We start from the raw sequence: 25,245 nt of genomic DNA, 5'->3' as shown, positions 1-25,245 counted from the left end.
GTATTTTGGAATTTTCACATGTGTAAGAGTATTTCGGAAGACTGTACACATTTTTGTCAACGTAAAAAAACAACAACCCTTACAATGCGGTTTCTTTGATATAGTGAAGTACTCTCTACTCCATATCATACATCTCGTATTTCCCGCTATCGAATTCATAGCCAAATGGCACCATTTGTACGCAAACTACGTTTTTCGTTAGAGGTTCCGTTTATACCGACAGCAGAATAGAAACGGGATTGGAAGAGGGAGAGCATACTGCTTTGGCAAGCGAGCGAGAATATTCCCCAGCCAGATCTAGAACGGTGTGTAAACCGATGCGTTTTTTTGTGCAAAATTACATGCTTCATTCTCAATGCATTATCTAAGCGTTTTCGCTATCAGGCTTCGGGTCCGCCAAACTTTTATGTTTAACAATTCGGCTTAAAAGTTCATAAGATTGATGTCTAGATGGCGCCTCTTGCAAAAATCTACTTGACTATCACAAAGCTCCAGCTTTCAATGGATACGTATCAAAATTTGACAGCAAACGGTCGATTGGTTCGAGAGTTACAGCATCGAGAGTGAAGCAACTCTTGTGATTGTGAAAAAATGGAAAAATCCAAATTTCGTGTTTTGTTCAAGTATTGCTTTTTGATTGAAAAAATTTAGGGCAAACCAAAGCATGGCTTGACAAACGTTGTCCGGACTCTGCTCCAGCTATTGCAACTGTGGAATATTACCGAAATTACAGAATTACCGAAACTGAGGCCTATTTTGAGGAAAAACCGAAAAAGTACTATAAATATGGTATCGAAAAGTTGCAAGATCGCTATAATCGCTGTATCGCCCTCAAAGGCAACTAATAAAATTGAATTTTGCAAAAAAAAATTTTTTACTATGTTACCTTACAAACTTTTCAGCCGAACTGTTAGGGCTGCTGGCGGAAGTGGAGCTTACGTTACAATATTTTATCCTTCTCTTGTTCTGCATTTCGAGCTAGCTATTTACGGCGATTATATAGCACAGCAGGGTGGAAGTGATATGTGAAAATATAATATAGTGATATAGGAAAACAAGAAGAACAACAACGACAGCACATGAAACCGATTCGATATTGTTCGCGCCCGAAAATATCGTAGCAACCTTAATCGTCATCATAATTTCATGTAATATTCGTTCCCAAGACAACCTAGCACTTGTAAACAACGTTGTTAAATTAACTCTCAGCATTAACATTCCAACATTCTACAAACGCACCCCCAAATAAAAATGGTTACGCTTTAATCAGCATGTGTACCATATTCCACATTGAACAGTGATAGTGTGTTCGTTGCATCTGTCAGATACACGATTTATCTGTTTTCGAAGCTCCCATTTTTATAAATGCAGTGAGCAAATGTAAAGGGTGTGTCACATCAAATTGCATCACGGAAAAAACGCTGCAGAAATTCGCCCAGTAGACCGATCCTTTTGAAAATTTTAGACAGTAAAATAAAAACTATTAAACAACTTTTGGCATTTTCTTTTTATTCATACTTCGAGCCCAAGCCCGTATGCTCGTACCTTCCTCTTTACCCCGTCCATAAGGTTCTGTACAACGTCAGGTTGTAGTTTTTTTTTGAACAGATATCCATTTTCTCTTGAAGTCCGCCTCCGATTTGACAACTTTTGGGTTCTTCCGGAGGGCCTGCTTCATAATCGCCCAATATTTCTCTATTGGGCGAAGCTCCGGCGCGTTGGGCGGGTTCATTTCCTTTGGCACGAAGGTTAACTAGACCACTCCAACACGTCCTTTGAATAGTGGCACGAAGCGAGATCCGGCCAGAAGATGGTCGGGCCCTCGTGCTGCTTCAATAGTGGTAGTAAGCGCTTCTGTAGGTACTCCTTAAGGTAAACCTGCCCGTTTACCGTGCCGGTCATCACGAAGGGGGCGCTCCGCTTTCCGCAAGAGCAGATCGCTTGCCACACCATGTACTTTTTGGCAAACTTGGACAGTTTCTGTATGCGAATCTCCTCCGGAACGCTGAATGTGTCCTCTGCGGAGAAGAACAACAGGCCCGGTAGCTGACGAAAGTCCGGTTTGACATAGGTTTCGTCGTCCATTACCAGGCAATGCGGCTTCGTCAGCATTTCGGTGTACAGCTTCCGGGCTCGCGTCTTCCCCACCATTTTTGCCTTTCGTCGCGGTTAGGGGCCTTCTGAACCTTGTATGTACGCAGGCCCTCCCGCTGCATGGTCCGCTGGACGAATGAACTTGACAAATTCAACTTATTGGCGACATCCCGGACCGAACTTCTCGGATCACGTCTAAACTGCTTAACTACGCGCTTGTGATCTTTTTCACTGACGGAGCATCCATATTTGCCGTTCTTCACCTTCCGGTCGATGGTTAGGTTCTCGAAGTATCGTTTTAGTACTCTGCTGACCGTGGATTGGACGATTCCCAGCATCTTACCGATGTCCCGATGTGACAACTCCGGATTCTCGAAATGAGTGCACAGGATTAATTCACGTAGCTCTTTTTCGTTCCACGACATTTTTCCAAATTTACGAAAATTGACAGTGAAGCATGGCCAACGTGATCTATACACTCTTATCTGATTTTAAAGCGAAAGTTGAAGATATAATTCCTAAAAATTAACAGCCCCAACATAATTCGATCTAAAATGCGCAAGGCTCCGAATCTAACACCAGATCACAAGCAAAAACGTTTGGATTTCACAAAAGTGAACATGGCTCGTCAGTGGGACATCGTAAAATCTTCGTTATTTCCAGTATTTTTCTCAGATAAATGTTACAATGTGATTACAAGCTATTAGAGCTTATGATTTTTATTTATTCATCTTCAGGTTATTTTTTCTGATGAGAAAAAAATCAATCTGGATGGCCCCGATGGATTTACGGGATATTGGAGAGATTTGCGGAAGGAACCAATGTACTTCTCTGCACGGAACTTTGGTGGAGGATCTTCGATGGTCTGGATCGGATTTTGCTCAAAAGGAAAGCTCAACCTAGCATTCACATCTTTGCAAAATGAGTTCGCCAGACTACATAGAGGTCTTGGAAAACAGCCTGATTCCATTCGAAGCGAAGTATCGTCGCCAAAAATTCGTGTTTCAGCAAGATAATGCTAGTATTCACACGAGTTCAGTGACAAAATCCTGGTTTGAGACCGGAAAAATTGAACTGATGTGGTGGCCAGCCCGCAGCCCGGATCTGAATCCTGGCGAAATCATCTAGGGAATAATCGTGCGACGAATCTACGCCATGGAAAACAGCATTGCTGAACTAAAACTGGCAATTACGGCGGCCTGGGAAAATTTTAAGATGGAAACTATAAAGAACTAGGTCAAAAGCATGCCCAACCGGATTTTCCAGGTGATCGAGCGTGGCGGAAGACCAACTGACTACTATGTGCAGAAATTTGCCAACCCATTGAGTAATACAACGTTCCACACCTTAAAACAGCCGGTGCGTTCATAGAAAGTGGGAACCGGTTTTTATGAAATAAGCACAAATCATGAATTCTTGCTTACACGTTTTTGTTTTTGTTATGGATTTTGGTTTTTAAATACATCTCTTTTTGAAATAAAATACATGAAACTGGTCAATTTTTTCCTGGTCCTTGAGATCTTTGAAAATCGAAGGTGCGTTTATAGAAAGTGGGAATAGTGTATTAGACGACAAACTGGGGGAGCATAAATTGGCAACTGGTAGAGTACAGATTATACGTGCTGATCGACCAATCAAAACGCGGATTTTTTATTTAGATAATGATGGACATTGTTTGATGGTTAGTTTCATAAAATATATAATTTTCTTTATTCTAATAGTTTGTGCAGGAGGTTTATTTATGTTTATGGAAGCGAAATTTCAGTGATCGCTGTGAGTTTACCGAAAATCAAGTTTGACGATTTGACGTGCAAATAAATTCCCGAGCAACACACAGAATCATATGAACAGCTTCGAGAACACGTATAGCAAATTCGTGGAGGAAGAACACAGGAGAAACGAGAACGAAGAAGCACATGCAGCTGTTGAACGATAGAAACAGAAGCGAAATGGCGATTTTCATGGTCAAACCTGTATCGAACGCCAATGGTCGAGTAAGAAGAAGTGTCGTGCGTTCAACTATAATGCACCTCGTTCCAATATGACTGCGTGATTAACTACAACGAACTGTTTCTGTATTGTATGGGTTCATAGAAGTGATATCCACACATTCCGTTGTGCTAAAGTACCATCCGGAGACACCAGGATTGGGCTGTGCAGGTGACAAAGTCATATTCCCGGTTGCTTTCAAATAACGAAACTCGGTGCGAGTATTTTTGAAGAGAGTGGATTAAATCCGCCTCCAATTTCTCAAATATGTTTATACTTAGATCTAGTATAGACTACTTGCTGGCAAGAACGGTACTGGAATAGACATTGATAGATCTGATCTGTCAGAGAGGCTTTAAACCGCAAAGTTCAGTCGTCTCTAGTCTTGAAAATAATTGATCTTGTTTGGAAGAGAAACCAATTACTAGAATAGAAATCTCAAATGACATATCTTTTATACTCTCGCTCGGTACAACTCTCAGTGTGGTCATAATGTTATATCTGGACATGATGGTAGGTTTCAATGAGGTGATTAAAGCTGGTTTTTACTGAGTATCTCCCGCATGTACATTCTCGAGTGGATCAAGGTTGACGTTCGGCGATTTCACATTCCATTTCATTCCCACATATATTGGGAAGATCCTGATTAGTGTGTTCGTTGAACCGGTTCTGGGCCCGGAAAATTGTGGTCATGGCCAGGAGGCTAACGGTGACGGATAGCTCTACTGGTTATAATATTTGTAACGAGACGGTCGAAGGGTAGTTATCCACTCTCTACTATAACAGCGAGAACGGGAGCGAGAAGACTGGTAACAATGACTTCGATAGCAATCTTTACTACTTTATTATTGATCGGTTCGAACGTCCTTAGCGTTCCTTCGCCGCCTCTGCTGAATATGCGTACACCTTGAGGAATTTTCGGTGACGTTGAAGTGACTCGAAGTATTTTGGGAGTTTGGGGTAAGGGAATGGGGATTTCGTAGATTTTAAGTTTGTGAAATTTGTTCTACAAATAACTCAACAATGATCAATCAACTGTCTCCGCTGTCCGGTGGTCTAACTGGACAATGGAAGATCAGAAGGAATACTCTTACGCCTAAATGGCTACTGTGTAAATGTACCATATGCAAAATGGTATAGGAGGGAATATTCTTACGCCGAAAAATGGCAATTGTGTAATGTGCTAATTATAGATATGATAAACATGTGACATGTACACGAAAAAAATTCGGCTCTGTTACAGCTAAAATGCTTATGAGCCTAAAATAAACAAATGGGATAAAAAAAATTGTAAGGGGTTGTATCTAAGACACGACCGCATATTTTCGACGTAGAACTACGCAATTATATTATGCCATCCACTTATTTACCACTTCGAATAATATTTTGAAATACATCTAAATTTTTGTAACAGATTATGTTCTTCGTTACAAATGAATTTGATGAACGTTCTTGTACATTTAATATGATGCCTAGGACTACCGAAATATGGGAACGGAAAAATTGTCAAACGATCATTGTATTTTACATTTCCCTCTGAAATTATTGCATATCTTATGTTTACGAAGTTCTCGTACCGCGAAAGTTCATTCACCTCTGATATCTGAAATGACGATTTACCCAGGCTTCTCAGTTTATAAGTACGTTTGAGGGAAGCATATTCCGGTCTACACAACGACAAGCAAGTACAAAAGTACTCAACACCGTCAAATACCCTCGACCTGCATGTATCTGCAAAGCGGATTCCCCCAGGCACATTAATTTGGAGTCCGTGTTAGGGAAACACAGCTCAGTGCGAAAAAATACCCCCAACTTGCATGTTTTGACAATGCGGATTCCCCCAGGCACATTGATTTTGAAGTCCGTGTTAGGGAAACACAGCTCATTGCGAAAAAGGCACAGGAGGGTTGTGTCCGAGACACGACCGCATAGTTGATGTAGAATTCCGTTAGGCTATTTGTTGATTTTGGATATGTTTGAAGAATTGCATCGTTAAACTCTTTGATCATGATATGGTGGCCTCCCAGAAAAGCCGTTTTGTTTGGTTGTTGGTTATTCTTTGTTAACTCCACCAGTGTTTACCAAGTGATGAAGACAGAAGAATGATAAACAGTCGTTGGATGGTGCGTATCAGATAAAAGATACCAAAGTGGAACGAGATATTATTAAAAACGCTCTCTGAGATCCTAGAAGAGATGCCTCCTGTGTTATGTATGGATGAAATAAAGAAAAAAAACTCACCAATGTTATATGAGATAATTACCAATACCGAACACAATTATCAATTTTTCTCATCAGTAAAAAGATGTTACTTTAATATAAAGAAAACATATTTAAAATGGAAAAAGTAATTTTCTTTTATAATTTTTACTTTTTGAGTGTTTATTCATCCCAATGCGAATTTTAATTGGACTAACAACACCTAATACTATATGTAGAGCAATAACTTTTTTCAATATTTCTTAACTTTTCTAATTTTTCTCGTCGTATAAACTTTTTTTTGATGAAAATGAACACAACAAAACAGACAGCTTAACCAGACGACCCGTTCCCGGGAAAACACCTTGGTTTTAATTTATGTAAATTGAAATAAACCGTGTCACATACCAAGTCATTTTTAACACAACTGCTACCATATACAATTTTACACTTACGCTTGTGATAAAATTTTCCCAATACAGATCGGTCATTAATATGAAATTTCAAGAAGCAACCAACATTAAAGTTTCAAATTTAAATTTTATTTGCTAGAATTAATCGTATCACTCACCTTACTTGCAATATAAAAATACCCCCGAGTTTCATATATTTTCAATGCCGATTTCCCCCGGGCACCTTGGTTTTGATCTTTCTGTTAGGGAACACATTTCGGTAGAAACAAAAGTTCCCCCTACTTTCATGTATTTGCAATGCCGATTTCCCCCAGGCAGCTTAGTTTTGATGTCTCTGTTAGGGACCCGCCGCATAAGTCGTCGAATTCGACCAATCAGAAGTGGCTATTTCCGTTAGGTTAGGGATTGAGATTTTTCAATTGTTCGATAGTTAGTTTCATGACATATATTATTTTCTTCAATATAAAAAATTGTTATGGAGTGCCGCAATCGATTGGCGCAAAAATTTCATCAAACCATCATGAAATGACTGAGCAATAAGCGTTTAAAAATGGACAATTTTCACGATGTGCTCGTTTTACGATTTTCAATTTGTACCCCAATATGTTCCCGAAAGACGTAATCCTACGTCAAAATATTTGAATCTTGGTTTGAGATTGCATATATGTAGAAGTTTGGATTTATTCAAGGCATAACACTTGCATTGAAAAAATCAAATTCGGTTTAAAAATCCTATTCAATTTGAACGAGGAAAGTGTCAACCATATTTGAATAACGGGGCGATGAACTGGTAAACACACACTACAACAACTAACAAAATCGAGTATTGTAAATGAACTCAATGACCCATCAAACTCCGCGCCTGTGCCAACCTAGCGACAAAACATGACAATCTCTCGATGTGCGGTTGATTATTTATTGGAACGCTCTTGACAGAATTTATCTGGAGAAAACTAAATCGTATTCGAAAAAGCACTTTTGAAGACAACGTTCTTCTCTTCTTATGTTTTTTATTACATGAAGGTGCTTGAATCACTCATGGCTCCGACTGCAGATATTCAAACAGAAAAGAGATAGTTTTCCACCGTTTCAAGACGTTTCCCTTCGTCGGCTATGTTGCCCCAAGTGTTGAATAACATGTTGATATCTTGAATAATTGAGTATAGTTCTACGCTCTTCCTCGTCTTGAATCCGTTGAAACATCCAAAGTTTCCACTCCAGCCAGTGAAAGTGTAAACTTCCCGAATCCTGTCAGAAATGACAGACATGAAACATTTATAAGACGTGACGGCGCGCAACAAACATCCATGATCCCACCCGCTATCACGGAGGTGCGATGCTTTAATCCAACCCGACGTTGGTTCGTACCACCCTTCCCACCCGTCGGATACGACACAATTATTGGAGAAACCAAATCGACACCTCGAACGCAACTAACTGCCCTGTTCCTAACCCAATCAAAGTTCACCCAACCCAAAGTATTCGTTCGTCATTTACAGCCGAGATAGAAGAGTGTTTAGAAATGGTTGACCATTGATGCTGTGAGAAAATAAAAACCGACTCCAAAAAAAAACTGGGAAACAATTAAGATAAGTGAGAATAGAATAAGACGATAAACAGATGCACCTTCAGTCCCACATGCACATAGCGTTTATCCGGGTGCAACAGCATAAGCCGCATCCGATCCAAAGCCGGCGCTCTGTCAGTCCGAAGAACGTAGCATAATAACAAATTCCTGGAAATAAACCGTTGTCCGTATTCTCAGCAAGAACAACATAAACCGCACGGACGGAGCCAAGCAAACAACATTCTGATGTTCGAATAGAGAATGCACAAAAAAAGCATTAGGGAACGGTTCGTATGGCTTGTTTGACAGGGATAATTCTATCCCAAATTAATAATCGTCACTTCTCAAGGTGAAGCCGAACAGTCACTCATAGTCAGATTTATGGCACCTGTATTGACTGGGTGGAGAAAAGTTTCAAAGTGGGAATTCCGGTAGAATAATTCATATGCAAATCCAAAAAGTTCTCTCAGTCGCAAATTTTTGTCCCTGTGAAATGAATGTTCTCAAAAGCAAACCGAAACTCACCTGTCCCAGATCGAGCGAGATGGTCACACGATCGCTCTTGCTCGACTTGTACAGCGTTGGACTTTGCCACCAGCTATTGGTACCGTCCACGATGTTCGTGATGGGATGTCGTTTCTCCAAATCTGGATTGTTGGCGTCACATATGCCACATTGGGATGATCGTGATCTACCCGGGAGGGACATAAAAGAAGTCCACAAAAAAAAGAGACACAATTAAGATCGACGATTACATATTTGGTCAGTGGTTTTCAACACTTCGTACGTAACAACGGAAAGTGTTGTCCGGTCGTACCTTTGTGAATCCTGCAGGCGGCAGTACTCTTCCTTGCCGTGTTGGCCGCAGGTTGCATTCACCGACATCGTCGCACGCAACGCAACATTGAAGAACGATGGCCACAGCCCGGTTGCCTTCTGGAAGCCGTGTTCCAGATCTGTGGCGGACGATGAGGTGAGACCAGATAGGAGCTTGAGATCTGCAATTGGAAGAAAATTGCCGTATTAGCGATGTTCAGAATGCTTCGAAATATTCAACGCAATAATAAACCCGGTCAATCTGGAAGATGCAATGGGTAAAAATTATCGAAACGCTGATAGAACAATAATAAACGCACTAAAAAATATATTAATTGGTAATTAACCCGTTCACTGCGCAAATCACAATTGGATTAGTAATAATTGTTGCTGAAAATTGAAAAATGATTCAAGGAAATTGGTTTGAGAAAGTATAGTTTCTTTTTCGCTAGAAAAACAACAGATTATCCATCAAACTCCAGAACTCACCTGTAGGGTCCATCACTAGAATGTACCATTTGGGAAAAGTTATCTCATCTTGCCAAAGTTCGATGCGTCGTGTATTGTTGCATATACCCAAAGCTAAATCAATTTATTCAGTCCCACCATTTAAACGAAACAAGCAATTTCGGCTGCCAACGTACATAATTTTCAGCGCAGCTGTTTAATTGAGTTTTTATGTTTATCATTGTTGCTGCAATGCAAGGGCAATAATTCTCAAGCGCGTCATGGTTCGGGTTGCATTCATTAACACCTTTTTGCGTAATCGGCTTTTAGTGAAAGAGCCCTTCGAGCATGATCCAAATTGGGTCAATCTGAAAAATTAATTATTAAAAATTAAGGTTTACACCTTTGTTTCTTACTTTGTCAAATACAAAATTTACGCTTCACGTGGAATATTTTGGAACATCTCCGCCAAGATGACCACATATATTTTTAACAATATTGTCCCATTTACCGTCGAAGGCAAACGCTTTCACGGGTGATTTACGAGGGAAGGAAATTGCGTCTTCCTTTTTTTTTTTTTTTTTTTTTGATAAACAGATCATAAAACTTTAGTGCGTTCATAGTCTGAATATACACACCATTCGGATGTGTCCTAATGAGCGCATAAAGCGTGTCGCTTAGGTGTTAATTGCATTCCCCAAATTATCGTGTCTAGTCGTGAGAACTTGGTTCGCTCTGAAATAGATTTTTGTTACGTGCGTCTGGATGTTGCGGTTGAAGAGCGTTTAGATGTAAGAATACAACTGGATTTATTAATGTGGAGTGTTTCAGTTGCAAGGTGTAGGTAAAGTATGTATAAGTCTTTGAGGTCAGACAAAACAGACTATATTAGTATGATTATAGTTCCATTATCGTAATTCGTAGTATTCCGAACTTTTTTTTTAATACGAGTAGTCATTTTTAATGATGATCGATATTTTAATTCGGCAATCCGTTCAAGATTCAAACCCTATCGACATATGCATATGGTAATGTTGTCACCTTGACACAAAACAAACGTCAAAATAATTCAACCGTATTCGTGATACAATTTACTCTCTATCAAATTAGCGAGTTTGAACGCTATTTGAAACTGTTGAAATTGAAATGTGAATGATTATTTGGTTAGTAGAATAACTGAAACTTGCTTATAAATTTGTATTTGTATTTATTTATAATTCATCTGACATATAGGTCTTATTGATTGAATCTAAATTAAATTTCCGTTTCACAAACTATAGTCGATGTTGGCGGTTTCGCAGTCGATTCCGAAAAGCTTCTGTTGATATGCTGAAGCCGAACAAATCGTAATTTATGGGATTATTGGATCCATATAGTGTTCTTCTCGGTGGTTGGTATAGAAATTGTCTGGATCGCAGCACTCGTTCGGGAACGTAGATACAGGGTCTTTCAGATTGAACGCTCACGCAACAAATTTTAATAACTTCTACAAAAGTGAACTGATTTTTATTTTTAAAAAACGAAAATAAAGCTTATTTTAGGACATTTTCGATGTGACCACCCCTTTTTCGATAACGCGTTTTAAACGATGAACAAAATTCTTCATGCACATTTCTAACATTACGACTTTGATAATATTGAAAATCAGAGTTATTTCTTCTTTATGTTCCTCCAAATTTTGTGGCTTATTAACATATCAACAGTCCTTCACGTACCCCCAGAGGAAGTAATCGACGACGAGAAATGTTGATATTCTCTCCATAAGAGGACAAAGTTTCATTAAGGCATCGGCTGCTCGAGTAATACGATTTCACTAAAAGTACACACTCTTGTAAATTGTACATCTCGACACTAAAACCCATCCGATCAGACTGATCGAGTAGCCGAATATTATCGTCCTGAAGTGGGGAATGCAGTGTTACCATCGATGGAGTGAAAAAAAATTATAGGAGATTGTGTCCAAGACACGACCGCATTGTTGACGTAGAACTACGCTGTACTTTAATTCAAGTCGCTTGTTTATAACTGCGAATATTATTTTATAATGCTACGAAATTTTAGAAAAATAACCATTCTACCAGTTTGGTCGCTCTGAAATATTTTTTTTCTTGTAGAATCATTTGACGATTATTGTTTGATGATTCATTCTTGTCTTCTCAGAACAATACATGCTCGAGATAAGCACAGTTATCATCCTAAGTGGAGAACGTTTTGCTACTGGCAAGGAAAACAAATCACATACAACATTCCAGAACGACATTTATTTTCCTGGTGACTAATAAACTAAATAAACTCTTCCTGTTATTCTCAACAAGCTCGAAAAGAGTAGCACTGCTTCATTATGATCAAGATTAGCGCAAATGCAATCCTAGTTGAAGGGAGTTTTGCAACTGGCACGCGAACCCAAATAAATTTATAACTTATTATAACTTATTGAATAACTTGGTATTCCCAAATAATTTTTTGATGCACAACCTTAACACCTGCTTTACCATAGCGTCAATTCAATGCATTGATACAATGTCAAAGGCACCAACGAAGCCTTTATGATGACGGAAAACAAACAATGTCAACTGCTTGGTGCTCCCTTGGCCGAGTGGTTAGCGTCACATGCCGGATGTTCGGGTTCGATTCCCGTTCTGGTCGGGGGAATTTTTCGTCAAAGAAATTTCCTCCGACTTGCACTGTGATCACGCGTATTCTAGAGCTTGCCACTCAGAATGCATTCCAGGCGTGTTATTTGGCATAGAAATCTCAACTAAGTACTAATAAAAATGACGCAAGTAATACTACGTTGAGACGGCGAAGTTCCTCTAGGAACGTTGTGCCATTGAAGAAGAAGAAGAACTGCTTGGAAAAAGGCTAAATATTTGTCTCAGCAGATATTCATTACTAATACCCTAGCGCAAATATTTCCCTCCCGCTATCTCCCCTCCTTGTCACCATGTTCGGATCAACATGTTCACCCGCAACAGCGCAATACGTTAAAACGCACGCTCGTACACACACAAAAATATCCATATATCGATGGCTTGAAGCAATTACATATGCACACACTTATCTCCGTACTGCGCTCTTCTCAACAGAAGCACTTTTTGTTAATATTGCCGGTCTAGATCTAGTTGTCATCCTTCGTGGAGAGAGTTTTGCTACCGTCATACGAAACCAAATCACAGACAAAATTCCAGAACATTTATTTTCCTGGTGAGCTGACGATAGCCTACACTGAGAGAAATAATTAGTAAATATAACGAATTTTTTGGTAAATACTACCAATCTATAGTCATTTTCGACCGTACTAATAAACACATATATCAAGCAGAACAATGATTCGGAAGCCCAATATCGGCTACATTTTCTCGCCGAAAATGCACGTATCAGAATTATATCCTTATTATACCTCCGTATTGCCTTATAGGAACAATGAAAATGGTTAATACGCGCTTTTCTAACCAATTTTCAGATATGACAATATCCAAGCTTACTAATGTTATCGAGTAAAATATACTAATCTCTGGTAGGGATGCGGGTTTGTTGACAATATGTACAAAAAATTTGTACATTCTACTAATTTTGCATTACCAAATGTATTTAGTAGTTTTCGACCGAGGATTTTTCTAAGGGTAGCTTGATGATTTACCACACAATTGTGTAGCTCAGAACCCTAATGCAATGGTGTCAGTTTGATGCAATTATTGCACTGCTAGAGGCATCAGCGAGTCAGTAATTTGGTCGCGTCCACAGCTCAATCCTCTTAGTTTCGGTGAGACTTTAAACTTCTTTAGTTCATTCGTCTCTAACCTTCGAAAAGGGCCTTGGAAAACTTTACTTTTTCCTCGTATTACTCCTCCACTCCTCATCGTCCAGCTCGCCCAGCAATGATGTTGTTCAGTCGGTGTCCTCACGAAGAATGAAAGTTTGCCAGCGAGATCCATTGTTTATACTCTAGGCAAATATTCCCCTTCGTTCTTTTTCGTTTCCTTTGTTCACGGAGACTTTAAGTATTCTGATTTCCCCTTCGTTGCCCGTCCATAAGTTGATCGTTAATGACAGCTCTGCTCGGGATAGCACACAAATGGACAGAACAAATGTATGGGAAAATGGAAACGCTTATAATTTTCATTAATTTTAACCGTTTACACACCATGGGATTGTAATGTATAGCATATCAAACAAATCTTAGGGAATTTCCGATTCATTTGGTATGTAAATCGCCAAAATCCGTTCGCGACAAAAATAGTGATTAACGTTAACTTAATTTCATAAAAACGTGACCTGTTTTCTGATTTGACGCCCTTAATGAAAGACGTAGTTCTACGTCAAAAAATATTATAAGGAATCATCGGAACTTGATTGAATGTCGTTTTTTTTTGGGAGAGCGCTTAATGTGAAAGACCCTGTATGTGAAGCAGTGTACGGCTGTCAACCGCGGAGCGCCAAATCTTGGCACCAAGAACCACTTGCTTGCGATTGTGTCGATCTACCAAAGGTTCAATAGCGAGTAGGGCACAGCGATGTTCGTATGGCGGGAGCCGCAATGGATCGGACCACGGTAAGCTTCGCAAGGCACACCTCACGAATTTGTGCTGCACTGCTTCGATTCTTGAAGTCCACACCGCATCATATGGTGACCAGACAGCAGAGGAAAATCTAAGAATGGATCTTACTAATGAGCAGTGCAAAGATCGTAGACATAGTGGGTCATCAAATTCGCTTGCTCTCTTGAAGATGAATCCTAGCTGCCGATTCGCTCGAAGTGGGTAGTGCTTTTTGAAAGTGAGCTGATGATCCAGTATCACACCTAAGTCTTCAACATTATGAACCCTACTCAACTCATTGCCACTGATACTGTTCGATAAAATTTTTCGTTCTTCGGAAGGATGTGATGCAACATTTGGACACATTTACAGCAAGATGGTTTAGTGCACACCAATTAACAGACGCTTCTAGTTGCTGTTGCAGTTGGCGATAGTCGTCAATGTTTTGACGTAGGACTACGTCTAACCGGAAGATATAGGGGGTGAAATGGAAATCTAGGCACTGAACAAGTAGGAAAAAATGCAAGATTTGGAACGCTTATAACTCGAGCATTTCTCAATAGATCGCAAAGGTTTTTGCATCAATTGATAGGAAATATATCTACGCATCTATCATAACGAATAACATTTCATTTTTCTTGAGATAAATAATTGAATAATTGTGAAATATCAAGCATTGTCAAAATGCACTATGTGCCCATTTTTGATTGGTCCATTTTGTGCTCCTCAAATCGTACCGACAAAAACGGGCAACCAGAGCAGCAATAGAATAGAATAAAGCACGATTGGAAAGGAAAAAGAAAAAAATGAACGAAACATTGGTCGCAGTCTCACACATGCGTAATTCTCGAGCCAGCCAGTCAGCTTAAAAATCCCCGCTCCGCTGCCGTAACGATCATTCTCATTCAAACCGTACACCACATCGGTTCGCATCACAACACATCAACAAACCAACCCAAGCAGCCATGTCTGGACATGGTAAAGGAGGAAAAGTGAAGGGAAAGGCAAAATCCCGCTCGAACCGTGTTGATCTGATCTGAAATTCTCCGCAAGGGTAGCCAGGCCGAGCGCGTTAGTACCAGTGCACCAGTCCACCTAGCCGGCGTTATATAGTTTCGGCCGCCGAAGTGATCCAGTTAGCTGGCAAAGCTGCTCGCGACGATAAGAAAACCCGCATTCGGAACAGAACACATTCGGTTCGGTGGACATCAAGACAACAGGCAGTTGCAGCGAGTGGCGAGTGGCAAACGCAATCGCAAAACGGCATCAGGTAGCAGAAGAAAAAAGTTTGTTCTTTATACACACTGCTTTAGTGGCAAATCCAGAACAAGGCGGCATCGAGGGCGTTCGAAATGGTTTTTTTTCAAAACCACGAGTACTAAGTTTTCTAAATTGGAACCATTCCATAAAACAAGGCGCTTTTCAGGGCCATTAAACCTTCCAAAAAAGAGTTTAGGAAATACAGTTCAATGCTTTCTAAAACAATATCCAAAATAATAATAAAACACAAATAGATTTTTTCATAATTTGTTTGCCAGGATATGATGAGTATGTGAATTTGGCAGTTGTTCTGAGCTTATTGATTTTCAGTGGCAAATGCAATCGCTAAACAGCAAGGTTTAGCCGAACAAGATGGGGATATCGAGTGATAACAAAACAATAAACTCTTTAGATTGAAGATAATTTTGTGATCCTGAAAAGGACCCTTTTTAGCCTGCATGTGAATCCAACGAGCGAACAAATCGTAATGAATGTATTTTTTTGCCATCGCTCCCTTTTAACGCTCATTCGTTCGTCTCGTTGGACTCGCCCCTCTGGCTGAGTCTGCCGATTTGTCTCTATCCTGTGAGTGTGTACCGCTAGAGTATAAAACACGCGGACCCCAAAAAATATCTTATTTTCTTTCAAACCGTAAACCAGTGTGGTTGTACGGCATCGTTTAACATCGCATCGCATCACATCATAAAAAGAAAACAAGCAGCAACGTGGACGTGTGGACGAGACAAAGGAGGACAAGTTAAGGGAAAGGCAAAGTCTCACTCGAACCGTGCAGGTCTCCAGTTCCCTGCTGGTCGCATTCACTGATTGCTCCGCAAGGGTAACTAGGCCGAACGGATTGGTGCCGGAGCACCAGTATACCTAACAGCGATTATAGAGTTTCGGCCGTCGGAGTGCTCGAGTTGGCTTGCAAAGCTGCTCACGACAATCAGAAAACCCGCATCAAGAACAGAGCAGCTTCGGTTCGGCGCTCATCAAGGCAACAATTAGTTTCAGTGAGTGCAAAGTGTTTCTCCGGCACGTCGCATCAAATGTAATTTACTGAACAACATGTCACAAGCTGGATGGGAAGAAATTTTCCAACTGTGAAAGCTGTGGCGAGTGGCAAACGCAATAGCTAAACAGGAAGGTTTAACCGAACAAGATGGGAATATCGAGTGATAACAAAAACACAACACCAAAGGTTCTTTTCAGAACCATCAACATATTCATGAAGAGTAAACAGTAAACTAATCCAATTTTAAGGTAGATAGGTAGGTATTCACGTAGGTGAAGAAAATAAAACAATATATTTAAAATATATATTTAACAAAAGCTGTCCGCTTTGTATAGTCCTACGTCACTCCGGTTATGTCCCCGACATTACCCACCCGTCTTTTTTACAGTCAAGTAGATTTTCAAATCGTCCGCATAGAACATCGAATGGCAGTTTACGAGAACGTCAGACACATCATTAGAGAACAACACGAACAACAACGGTCCCAAATTGCTTCTCTGGGGCACACCACATCGTGGAATGTATGTTGCAGATATGGCTGATCCTATTTTCACGAACAATTGACGAACCGTTAAATATGATTTCAACCACTCGCGCGTTCTTCAAGATGCACCTAAACGGTCAAGTTTGGCTATCAAAATATCGCGATTAACTGTATCGAATGCACCCTTGATATCAGTGTAACCACTATCAGCTTGACCTCCTTCATCCATTTCGATGATGCAAAACGACGTGTATTCACAAATATTCGTATTTACTGATCGTTGAGGAAAAAACCATGTTTAGATGTTGAAATGTAGGCTTTGCAGGCCTGGAATATAACGTAGTTAATGGTTATTGTGTCGGGATTCGGATGAATGATTGCCCGGACTAGCGTTTACCGTAGGCCTTGCTACAGTATCCTTCTTCAAATTGCTACTCCAACAATTTCCCAATTTTCTGAAGCGAATTTCGACAAACCGATCTTTTCTTTCCAAGCGAAATAATTTAACTAAATCGAATGTAAACTTTTAAACCGTTGGTACTTTAATGAATGAAGAGAGAAAAATAACATTTTTTCCCAGAAATCTTCTGGCGGTTTTGTTTCTTTTTTTCGTCAAACACCTAACTCCTGATACAACTCTTCAATTGTGACGTCACTCTGTTATGTGTGGTTACCTAAACTGTAGTTTTCCTACTGGTACAGGTATTGGTGTCTCTACTAATTTGTTTGGTGTTCTGTGTAACAGTGGTGGTGTTCCGCGCTATCATGTATTGATTTTCAAAGTACAAATTACGTTACTAATTACGAATTTCTATACCAGTATGGGCTTGCAGCAACGGTGGAGCATCCAAAAGGTGGAGCAGCGTCCCTCTCGATGACCAACGCGCTCCAGAATGGTCTATAGTGGCCCGCAACCACGAGGCGATAGACCACTCCGGGGGATTAACCGAGCACCAACTTCGCAGGCGATTGCTGATCGCCAAAACGCGAAATATAACCTAAACACGAAACCACCAACGCTGTACAAAATTCCTTTAATTAAAAAAAATATCTACCAAACAAATTCTACTTTAAATAAAATTACCTTCGCTCTTCTGGGTGCAAAAGCGCACTACTGCAACTAATTAATATCGCTACTAATTAATTATACTCAATTGTACAATTGTCCTAATAGAAATGAACACGATGAACAAAAGCATTTTTTAATGGTTAATAATAAACTCATTTTTATTTGATTTGAACAATCACACGACCAGTGCTGAAAATATTCACGTTCACGACATTCAAATTCGACGAATTTCTACCTTCCTTGTATTGATAACCTACTGCTCAAGCGAGAGTCGAAAAAATATGAAACAACACTATCAATGAACCCCAGTGGAATGAACATCAACATCAGCTTGCCATGAAGATCATTTTTCATTTGCATCTTCCTTTTCGTCATGGTATTCGTAAGGTCGAAATGAAGATCATTGCGTGTTAGTGAAAATCAAAGCATAAAATTCAGCGTCACCAATTGATAGTGAAATCGATTAATGGTAAAGGATGGCAATTCATCACACAAAATTCTTGTTTTTGACGACTTCGGCAGTGGAATGTATATAATAACTCTTGCTACGTTTTATGAATCTACTCACGATTGCCCGGAAATGGCATACACTACCATTTATATGGGCAATGGGTGACACGTTTTCTATAAAAATTCACTGCAAGCGATGCAGATCAACTTAACCTTCGTGATAATCACCTGAAATTATTTACAATAATGAAAATGCCTGAATGCATGCTGTTTTCGATCAATATACCAGACAAAGTTCACGCGTCTCGACTCTTGTGTTATACTCATTATGATAGATATGGTGTTGAGTTTCAACAGAAGAGAATTCATCCGATACTGGGAAAAATCTAATTCCTTCATTCGTGAATAAATTTTGATAATTTGTGGCACAGCACGCGACTCACGATTTTCTAATTTTTTGACGTAGGACTACGTCTTTGATTTCTATGTACGAAAAATGTAACGTTTATTAAGAATTTTCAAATGCATACTACGCAAAATCGTTCTTACTATATATGTTATAATATATACTATTAGACGGCAAATTTATCCAGCATTTTTTTCACCTGAGACATCAACAGTGGAAACAATAAAACAAGTGAGCAATTTAACAAATAAAAGAAGTATGTTTTGCAAGCGGATGTGAAGGTAAATCATGTATTACGCATTCTTTCTTTCAACTTCGTTCCCGTGAATAGTGTATGCAACACAAAATTGTGTGCAATAATTCGTTCTATCACACAAATTAGCAAATCCTTTTTCGAATGTAAACAAGTAATCAGATGCAAGATTTCATTAAAACAACGTATTACAAACAAAGTATTAGTCATACAGTGATCGTTCGTCAATTTGGCCGGAAAATCAATACAATTATCGAGTTTTACTCGCTAACTGGACTACAAAACAGCAAAAGCAATACAAATCGGACTCGATTATATATAGTCGACCATTTTTTTCAACAATTATTTTCAAATCCTATACATAATCGAATCTCAAGAAAACATTTTTTTCATTAATGTATGAATGTCAAACATTAAAAGAAAAAAAGCTTTTTTGCGATTCGGTTATGTATTGGATTCGAAAGTTAATGTTGAAAGTGAAATTGCGATTATATATAATCGAGTCCGACCTGTACTTGGAATTGAAGATGACATCTATTATTAATACATAACTGCTTTGCAGGTCTGTTAACGTACGGCCTGTTATAGATAAGTCCAGTTAGCGAATGACTTTTGTACATAAAGAGGTGACGAACATTTTAAGCAAGTGTCTTCCGGTCTGTGGCAACATCGGCAATTGTACAGCGGAAAATAATATCTCATTGAGATCGACATTACATCGTATCGCAAAAATGAAACGAAATGAAGTATTAATTATCTTCATGATAGATTGATAGATGATAGATTGAGCAGTAGAACTAATACGACTTGATTGTGATAGTCTGCAAACGAATATTATTCCACCGAAAAAGCTACTGCTCCCGATGTCTTAGAATAGGATTATTAATAAGAATAAGACAATGCAAAGAAATCTCAATATTATAGCTATACATTAAAAATGAAGCAACTTCATGATTTCGTGTGTATTGTACCTCAAAATATCACGAAACCGTAAGTATTTTCAATTCAATGTAATCAATTATATTTTTTTTTGTTTACCGATCCACATATTCTTCATCTACCATTCCACCCTGTTATGCATCACACTGACCATTTTCAGTTAGACAGTTGAGTTTCCTGTTAGAAGCTAATTTTCATTTTTTGTTTTCTACAAACTGTTTGACGGTTATGACGGGGCTTAGAATGAAAGGGGGGTAAGTGATTTGATCGATTTCTCTACATCGACTCTCTCTTTTGGTCATAACTCAGCTGCAAACTCATTTCCCGCTTTATTTGACAATGTGGAAGATAGGTCAGAATCTCATCTATCTGAAAACTAAGGTCGGTAACAGGAAGTAGGTAACAGGATTCTATAGCAAACTCAAATTGGAATGTTTTTACAGTTGAGTTATTAACTAAAGAAAAAGTTGACGAAGAGAAATCGATCAAGTCACTTACACCCCTTGCATTCTAAGCCCCTCATATAACCGACGGCTCTTTTCAAGGCTACTATTTGGAATTTCAGAAGAGTTAAACTAACAGATTTCTGAACAATGAAAATAATTACATTAAAAAAATATAACTGTTCTGAAGCATCGAAGTTCTACGTCAAACTTCCGTCCGTGCCCCTAGGCTCAGACCCGTCTACTTTTATTTATTCAAACCGCTCTCAAAAATTCTGGAAAAAAACAACTCAAATACTGAAGACCTTTAAATTATTATCTATTTTACTATAGCAAAATCTACTTTTCATCAATTCACAAAATTCACTTTTTGATCTGTTTCGCTCGGCGGCTCAGAATGGAAATATCAATTTTTCTGTTCATTCCAATTGCGAACCCTTCCGAATATTTGAGAAAAATCTCATTATTTCTGTCTCTACTTCCTATTACCGACCTTAGTTTTCAGGTATTCTTCAATCCAAAGTCTACATCGAGTATACCAATATTTTCATCGATTATTCGAACGTCTGATTCTACCAATAGGCGTAACTCGAATCAAATATTCTTGAAGCGACCCACTCGTTTAATTATTTCCAAGCACTTAGATCCAGCAAGTAACGAGGTTATTCCACGATAGTTTAACGCATCAATTTAATTTCCTTTCTTAAAAATTGGCTGCATATAGGACATTCTCCATGCCAACGGAAATTATATTGGGGAAAAGATCGAATATAGCTTGCAACAGTGGCACAACATGACACTGCTTTATTCAATACAGCCATTCCATGCCAAACCAATATAGTGGTTCTCAGATTTCCGTCCAAAAGTGGTAATTTTGTTCTTTATCGCAAAACATTAGAACCGTATTTTTTTATTTTTTCATTAGGGTGCCCATTTCCATTTTAGGGTGGTCCGAAAAATCATTTTTCCACCTTTTCCTAAAAATGACTGTTTTTAAAAAATCATAACTTTTGAACCACTCAACCGATTTAAATGATCGACATATCAAATTGAAGCCAATAAGCTTTTATTTAAATAAATTAAATGGATTTTGTTTTCGTAATTATTCATTGTAGTCGTTTTTTTTATTGTTTTCATGACCTAGAGGGCGCTATATTTTTTTTTTTTTTTGTTGGAAGCTGAGGATTTTTTGGCATTTTATCTGTAACAGAGCCAAGTTTTCAATTGTATATGTACAACATATGCAGTCATTCCATGCCAAACCGATATAGTGTTTCTCAAATTGTCGTCAAAAGTGGTAGTCTTGTTCTTTATCGCAAATTATTAGAGTTATTATATTATTATTATTTTTTTTGTTAGGGTGATCATTTCCATTTTAGGGTGGTCCGAAAAATCCATTTTTTTCGCATTTTTGTCAAAACTTTTTTTTTTTTTTTTAAAATCATAACTTTTGAACCACCGTACCAATTCAGATGTACGATATATTAAATTAAAGCTAATTAGTTGATCTTTTTTGGAAAAATGCTACAGCTGCAGAAAATTTGAATTATGTTTTCGTTATTATTGATTGTATTTGTTTTTTGCTATTTTCATGATCTCGAGACCAAAGGCGCAATATTTTTTTATATTTTCCCTGGAAAGCTGAGAATTTTTCACATAGCATATCTCGAAACCAGGAAGGCGTTTGTTTTCGTTTTTGAGTTATTATTTTTCAAAGTTAACCGATGGTCCGAAAAATCATTTTTTCTCATTTTTTCCACTACAACAAATCATAACTTTTGAACTACTGGACCGATTCAGATGATCGATATATCAAATTAAAGCCAATAAGCTAGTCTTGTTTGAAAAAATATTATACTCACTCTGAATAGAAACGGATTTTGTTTTCGTAATTATTGATTATATTTGTTTTCTGTAGCTTACATCGTTTCGGGACCAAGAGCGTCATATTTTTTTATATTTTTTCCTGAAAGCTGAGGTTTTTTCACATAATACATCCGAATACCAGAGAGGTGTTATTTTTCGTTTTGAAGTTATGATTTTTCAAAGTTAACATGTTTTCAGTTTCAGGAACTACTATATCGGTTTGACATGGAATGGCTGTCTGTTTATGGTTCTAGAAATTGTAAATTACACAGTAATAGTAGCCATTTATGCGTTAGGATATTCTTTCTGTTCTTCCATTGTTCAGCAGACCGGACAGCGGAGACAGTTGGTATTGATCATTGTTGAGTTATTAATAGAACAGCAGCCTGATGTTCCTTGCAGAGCAGATCAGTTGTATGGATGAATCGATCTCCATCGCTGATGATGGTTGCGTGGACGTAGTTATTCTATAACAACACAAAGATGGTCAGTTGAGGGCCCTGAGTTTGAACTCACGATGGATCGCTACGAAGACCCCCCAAATTTCACATGTTTAAGTCTTCGTTCAAAATGCCTATGTGACTAGACTAGACCTGTGCGACTAGAATCCTATCTTCCCGCAAGCATGATATTTTTTTAGTTTGTTGGCTTCAACTTAATATATCGATCATCTAAATCGGTTTAGTAGTTCAAATGTTATGATTTTTGCGAAAAGTCATTTTTGGATGAAGGGGGGAAAAATTATCTTTCGAACCATCGATTCGCTTTGAAAAATCATATCTCAAAAACGAAAAAAATAGCATCTCTGATAGCGAGATGTGTTATGTAAATAATCCTCAGCTTTCATGAAAAAATATAAGTCTCCATAAGTACTCTAGTCCAAAGCCAACAAACAATAAAAAACGGCTATGAACAATAATTACGAAGCTAAAATCATATTTTTTGCAAGTTCAATTCTTTTAAATAAAAGGCTAGCTCATTGGCTTCAATTCGATACGCCGATTAATAACATTTTAGCATTTTCAGTGCATTCTCTACCATCTCTTGGTTGATTTGGAAAATGTCAATGTCCAGAACGTTCAATGACAGGGACTATGTTGCTGCTTCAATACCTGATGTACCTGTGTTCGTTGACTGGAACACGCTCGCGAACAAGTTGCTTTTCTCTTCTGCAGAAGACGCGTATACGCTATCCAAACGAACGGTTGATGGAAGACCCATTTCATTCCGTTTTGAATTTATGATGTTTCAGGACTGTTTCGGATGGCGTCGTAAGTTGTCCTGAATATGTCTCACGTACCTGCTATACAGGTAACGGTTATGGCTTCGATAGAGGCGAATCGCTTGTCTGAATTCTAGCTTTGCTGAGTTACATTTTTGAGCTAACTACCATTTCAGCGTCTTGAACCGCCTGTGTCGTAGGTATAGTAAACAAGAAGTAGACCAACCTAGGTTTCGCCGTGGCCTGGACAACGGAACGCAAAGGGCGAAGCATTCGCGTAGTGATTCATTGAAACGACTAACAGCGTCGTCTACATTATTACTTTGACAAATGATAGACCAATCTATTCGTGTAAGCGTGTAAGAGTTCATCATAATCGACTTTTCCTATATTTCCTAGCTTTTACGCTAAAACTTTATCAATAACTGGCTGACCCGGCCAACTTGGTTTTTTGTTATCAGTACCTTCAAACATTCACGTTTTCTTGCTAAGCGACCGTTCATAGCACTGATAAGCGAGTGTTTTCTATAGAGTATCATAGCCAAAACGCTTCTGCAACGTTTCAATGTGTTACAGACATGACCTACCCACGCCTACGATAGTAAATCCCTTCAATACGGGAAGAAAATGTGTTTTGCGACATTTAATATTAGATGTCAAATCAAAATGTGATACCAACACGATTGAAAAATTAGATGTCGATTTGCATTTCCATAAACGAAATTTTTGTTTGTTGTTTTTTGGTGGCTGAAAAACTGAAACCATTTGGACATACAAAACACAGGAACGTGTCAACGAACGTTGGGCCGCACATCCCAGCATAGATCAAATGCATCGAATTCCGAGAACATCATTCCAAGTAGCAGCACTATATCCCATGAAATAAACACACATGTGAGCGCAACTATCCGAGTTTCCGTGTAAACTCGTAAATTTCGAGCAAACGCGAGAAAGCAACCAAAACACACGTTTCGTGACGTGGGAGAGTGAGCCAGAAAGACAGAAAACTTTAGAAGAAAAAAAAACTCATTAGTGTTATTTACTGTACGAACAAGGTCATAAATTTGACACGAGTACTTCTAATTGAATTATGCTTTATGTCGGGGCGGCATGTGTCTTCGTCTTCTCCGTGTATGATACTAGCTCTCCCAGCCCGTGTCGATTGGAGGATGTTATGAAACGAAAGATGAAACAATCGTCCTTCGAGGAGGAGAGTCCATAAATCGAAAAACACTCATTTGTCGAGTTAGGCTCGAGTCATCTAAGAACTGGTAGTGTGATAAAGTCTATAAGATCCCATCAATTCTACCTATGTTCTCGCTTTTGGGGTCGAAAATGTGTGAGTTTACAATTTGAATGTTACTGTCATTTTTCACGTCATTGATGTTATGTATGGAGTGGGGAAGTGAGAGAGGAGAACGAATCACTGAAATGGATACATGATCATCACGAATCATTCACGCAGAATTTTTTTAGTGTGACATTCCTTAGAGGTATATAATCGAATCATGTCTGTAATCGAGTCGAAAAGATTTTTTTTATCTGTTTTTATACTTATATTTTTCGGTTTTTGAATATAAAAGAATAATTTGATTTTTGATGCATGCCTTGAAGTCATAAAATACCTTTCCCATATAAAAAACCTGAATTCTTTTAGGAGGTGCTAGAAGATCATATCTACGCATATGTTCGAATTCCAACAATGACAGAGTAATTGAACTTTTTCTCTGTTTCGGGCTCTGTTTGTCTTAAAGAGGCTCTGAATCAAAAAATAG

At 38.6% G+C, this 25,245-nt stretch overlaps 1 protein-coding gene across 5 annotated transcripts in view; it reads right to left on the bottom strand.

Annotated features, from left to right (window-relative positions):
- Positions 1-25,245, bottom strand: part of LOC129774960 (laminin subunit alpha-1) — a 427,736-nt gene that overhangs the window by 300,058 nt on the left and 102,433 nt on the right. For all 5 annotated transcript variants that reach the window (XM_055779076.1, XM_055779077.1, XM_055779078.1 and 2 more), the window contains 2 exons: positions 9,080-9,260; positions 8,788-8,953 (listed from right to left, as the gene is read on the bottom strand). In XM_055779076.1, coding sequence (XP_055635051.1) covers positions 8,788-8,953; positions 9,080-9,260 — 347 coding nt within the window. The remainder of the gene's footprint in view (positions 1-8,787; positions 8,954-9,079; positions 9,261-25,245) is intronic.

This window comes from Toxorhynchites rutilus, chromosome 3 (genome assembly GCF_029784135.1).
Source record: "Toxorhynchites rutilus septentrionalis strain SRP chromosome 3, ASM2978413v1, whole genome shotgun sequence".
In the NCBI taxonomy this organism is placed as follows: domain Eukaryota; kingdom Metazoa; phylum Arthropoda; class Insecta; order Diptera; family Culicidae; genus Toxorhynchites; species Toxorhynchites rutilus.
Note: the sequence above shows the minus strand (reverse complement) of the source record. Positions and strands in the feature narration are given on the sequence as shown.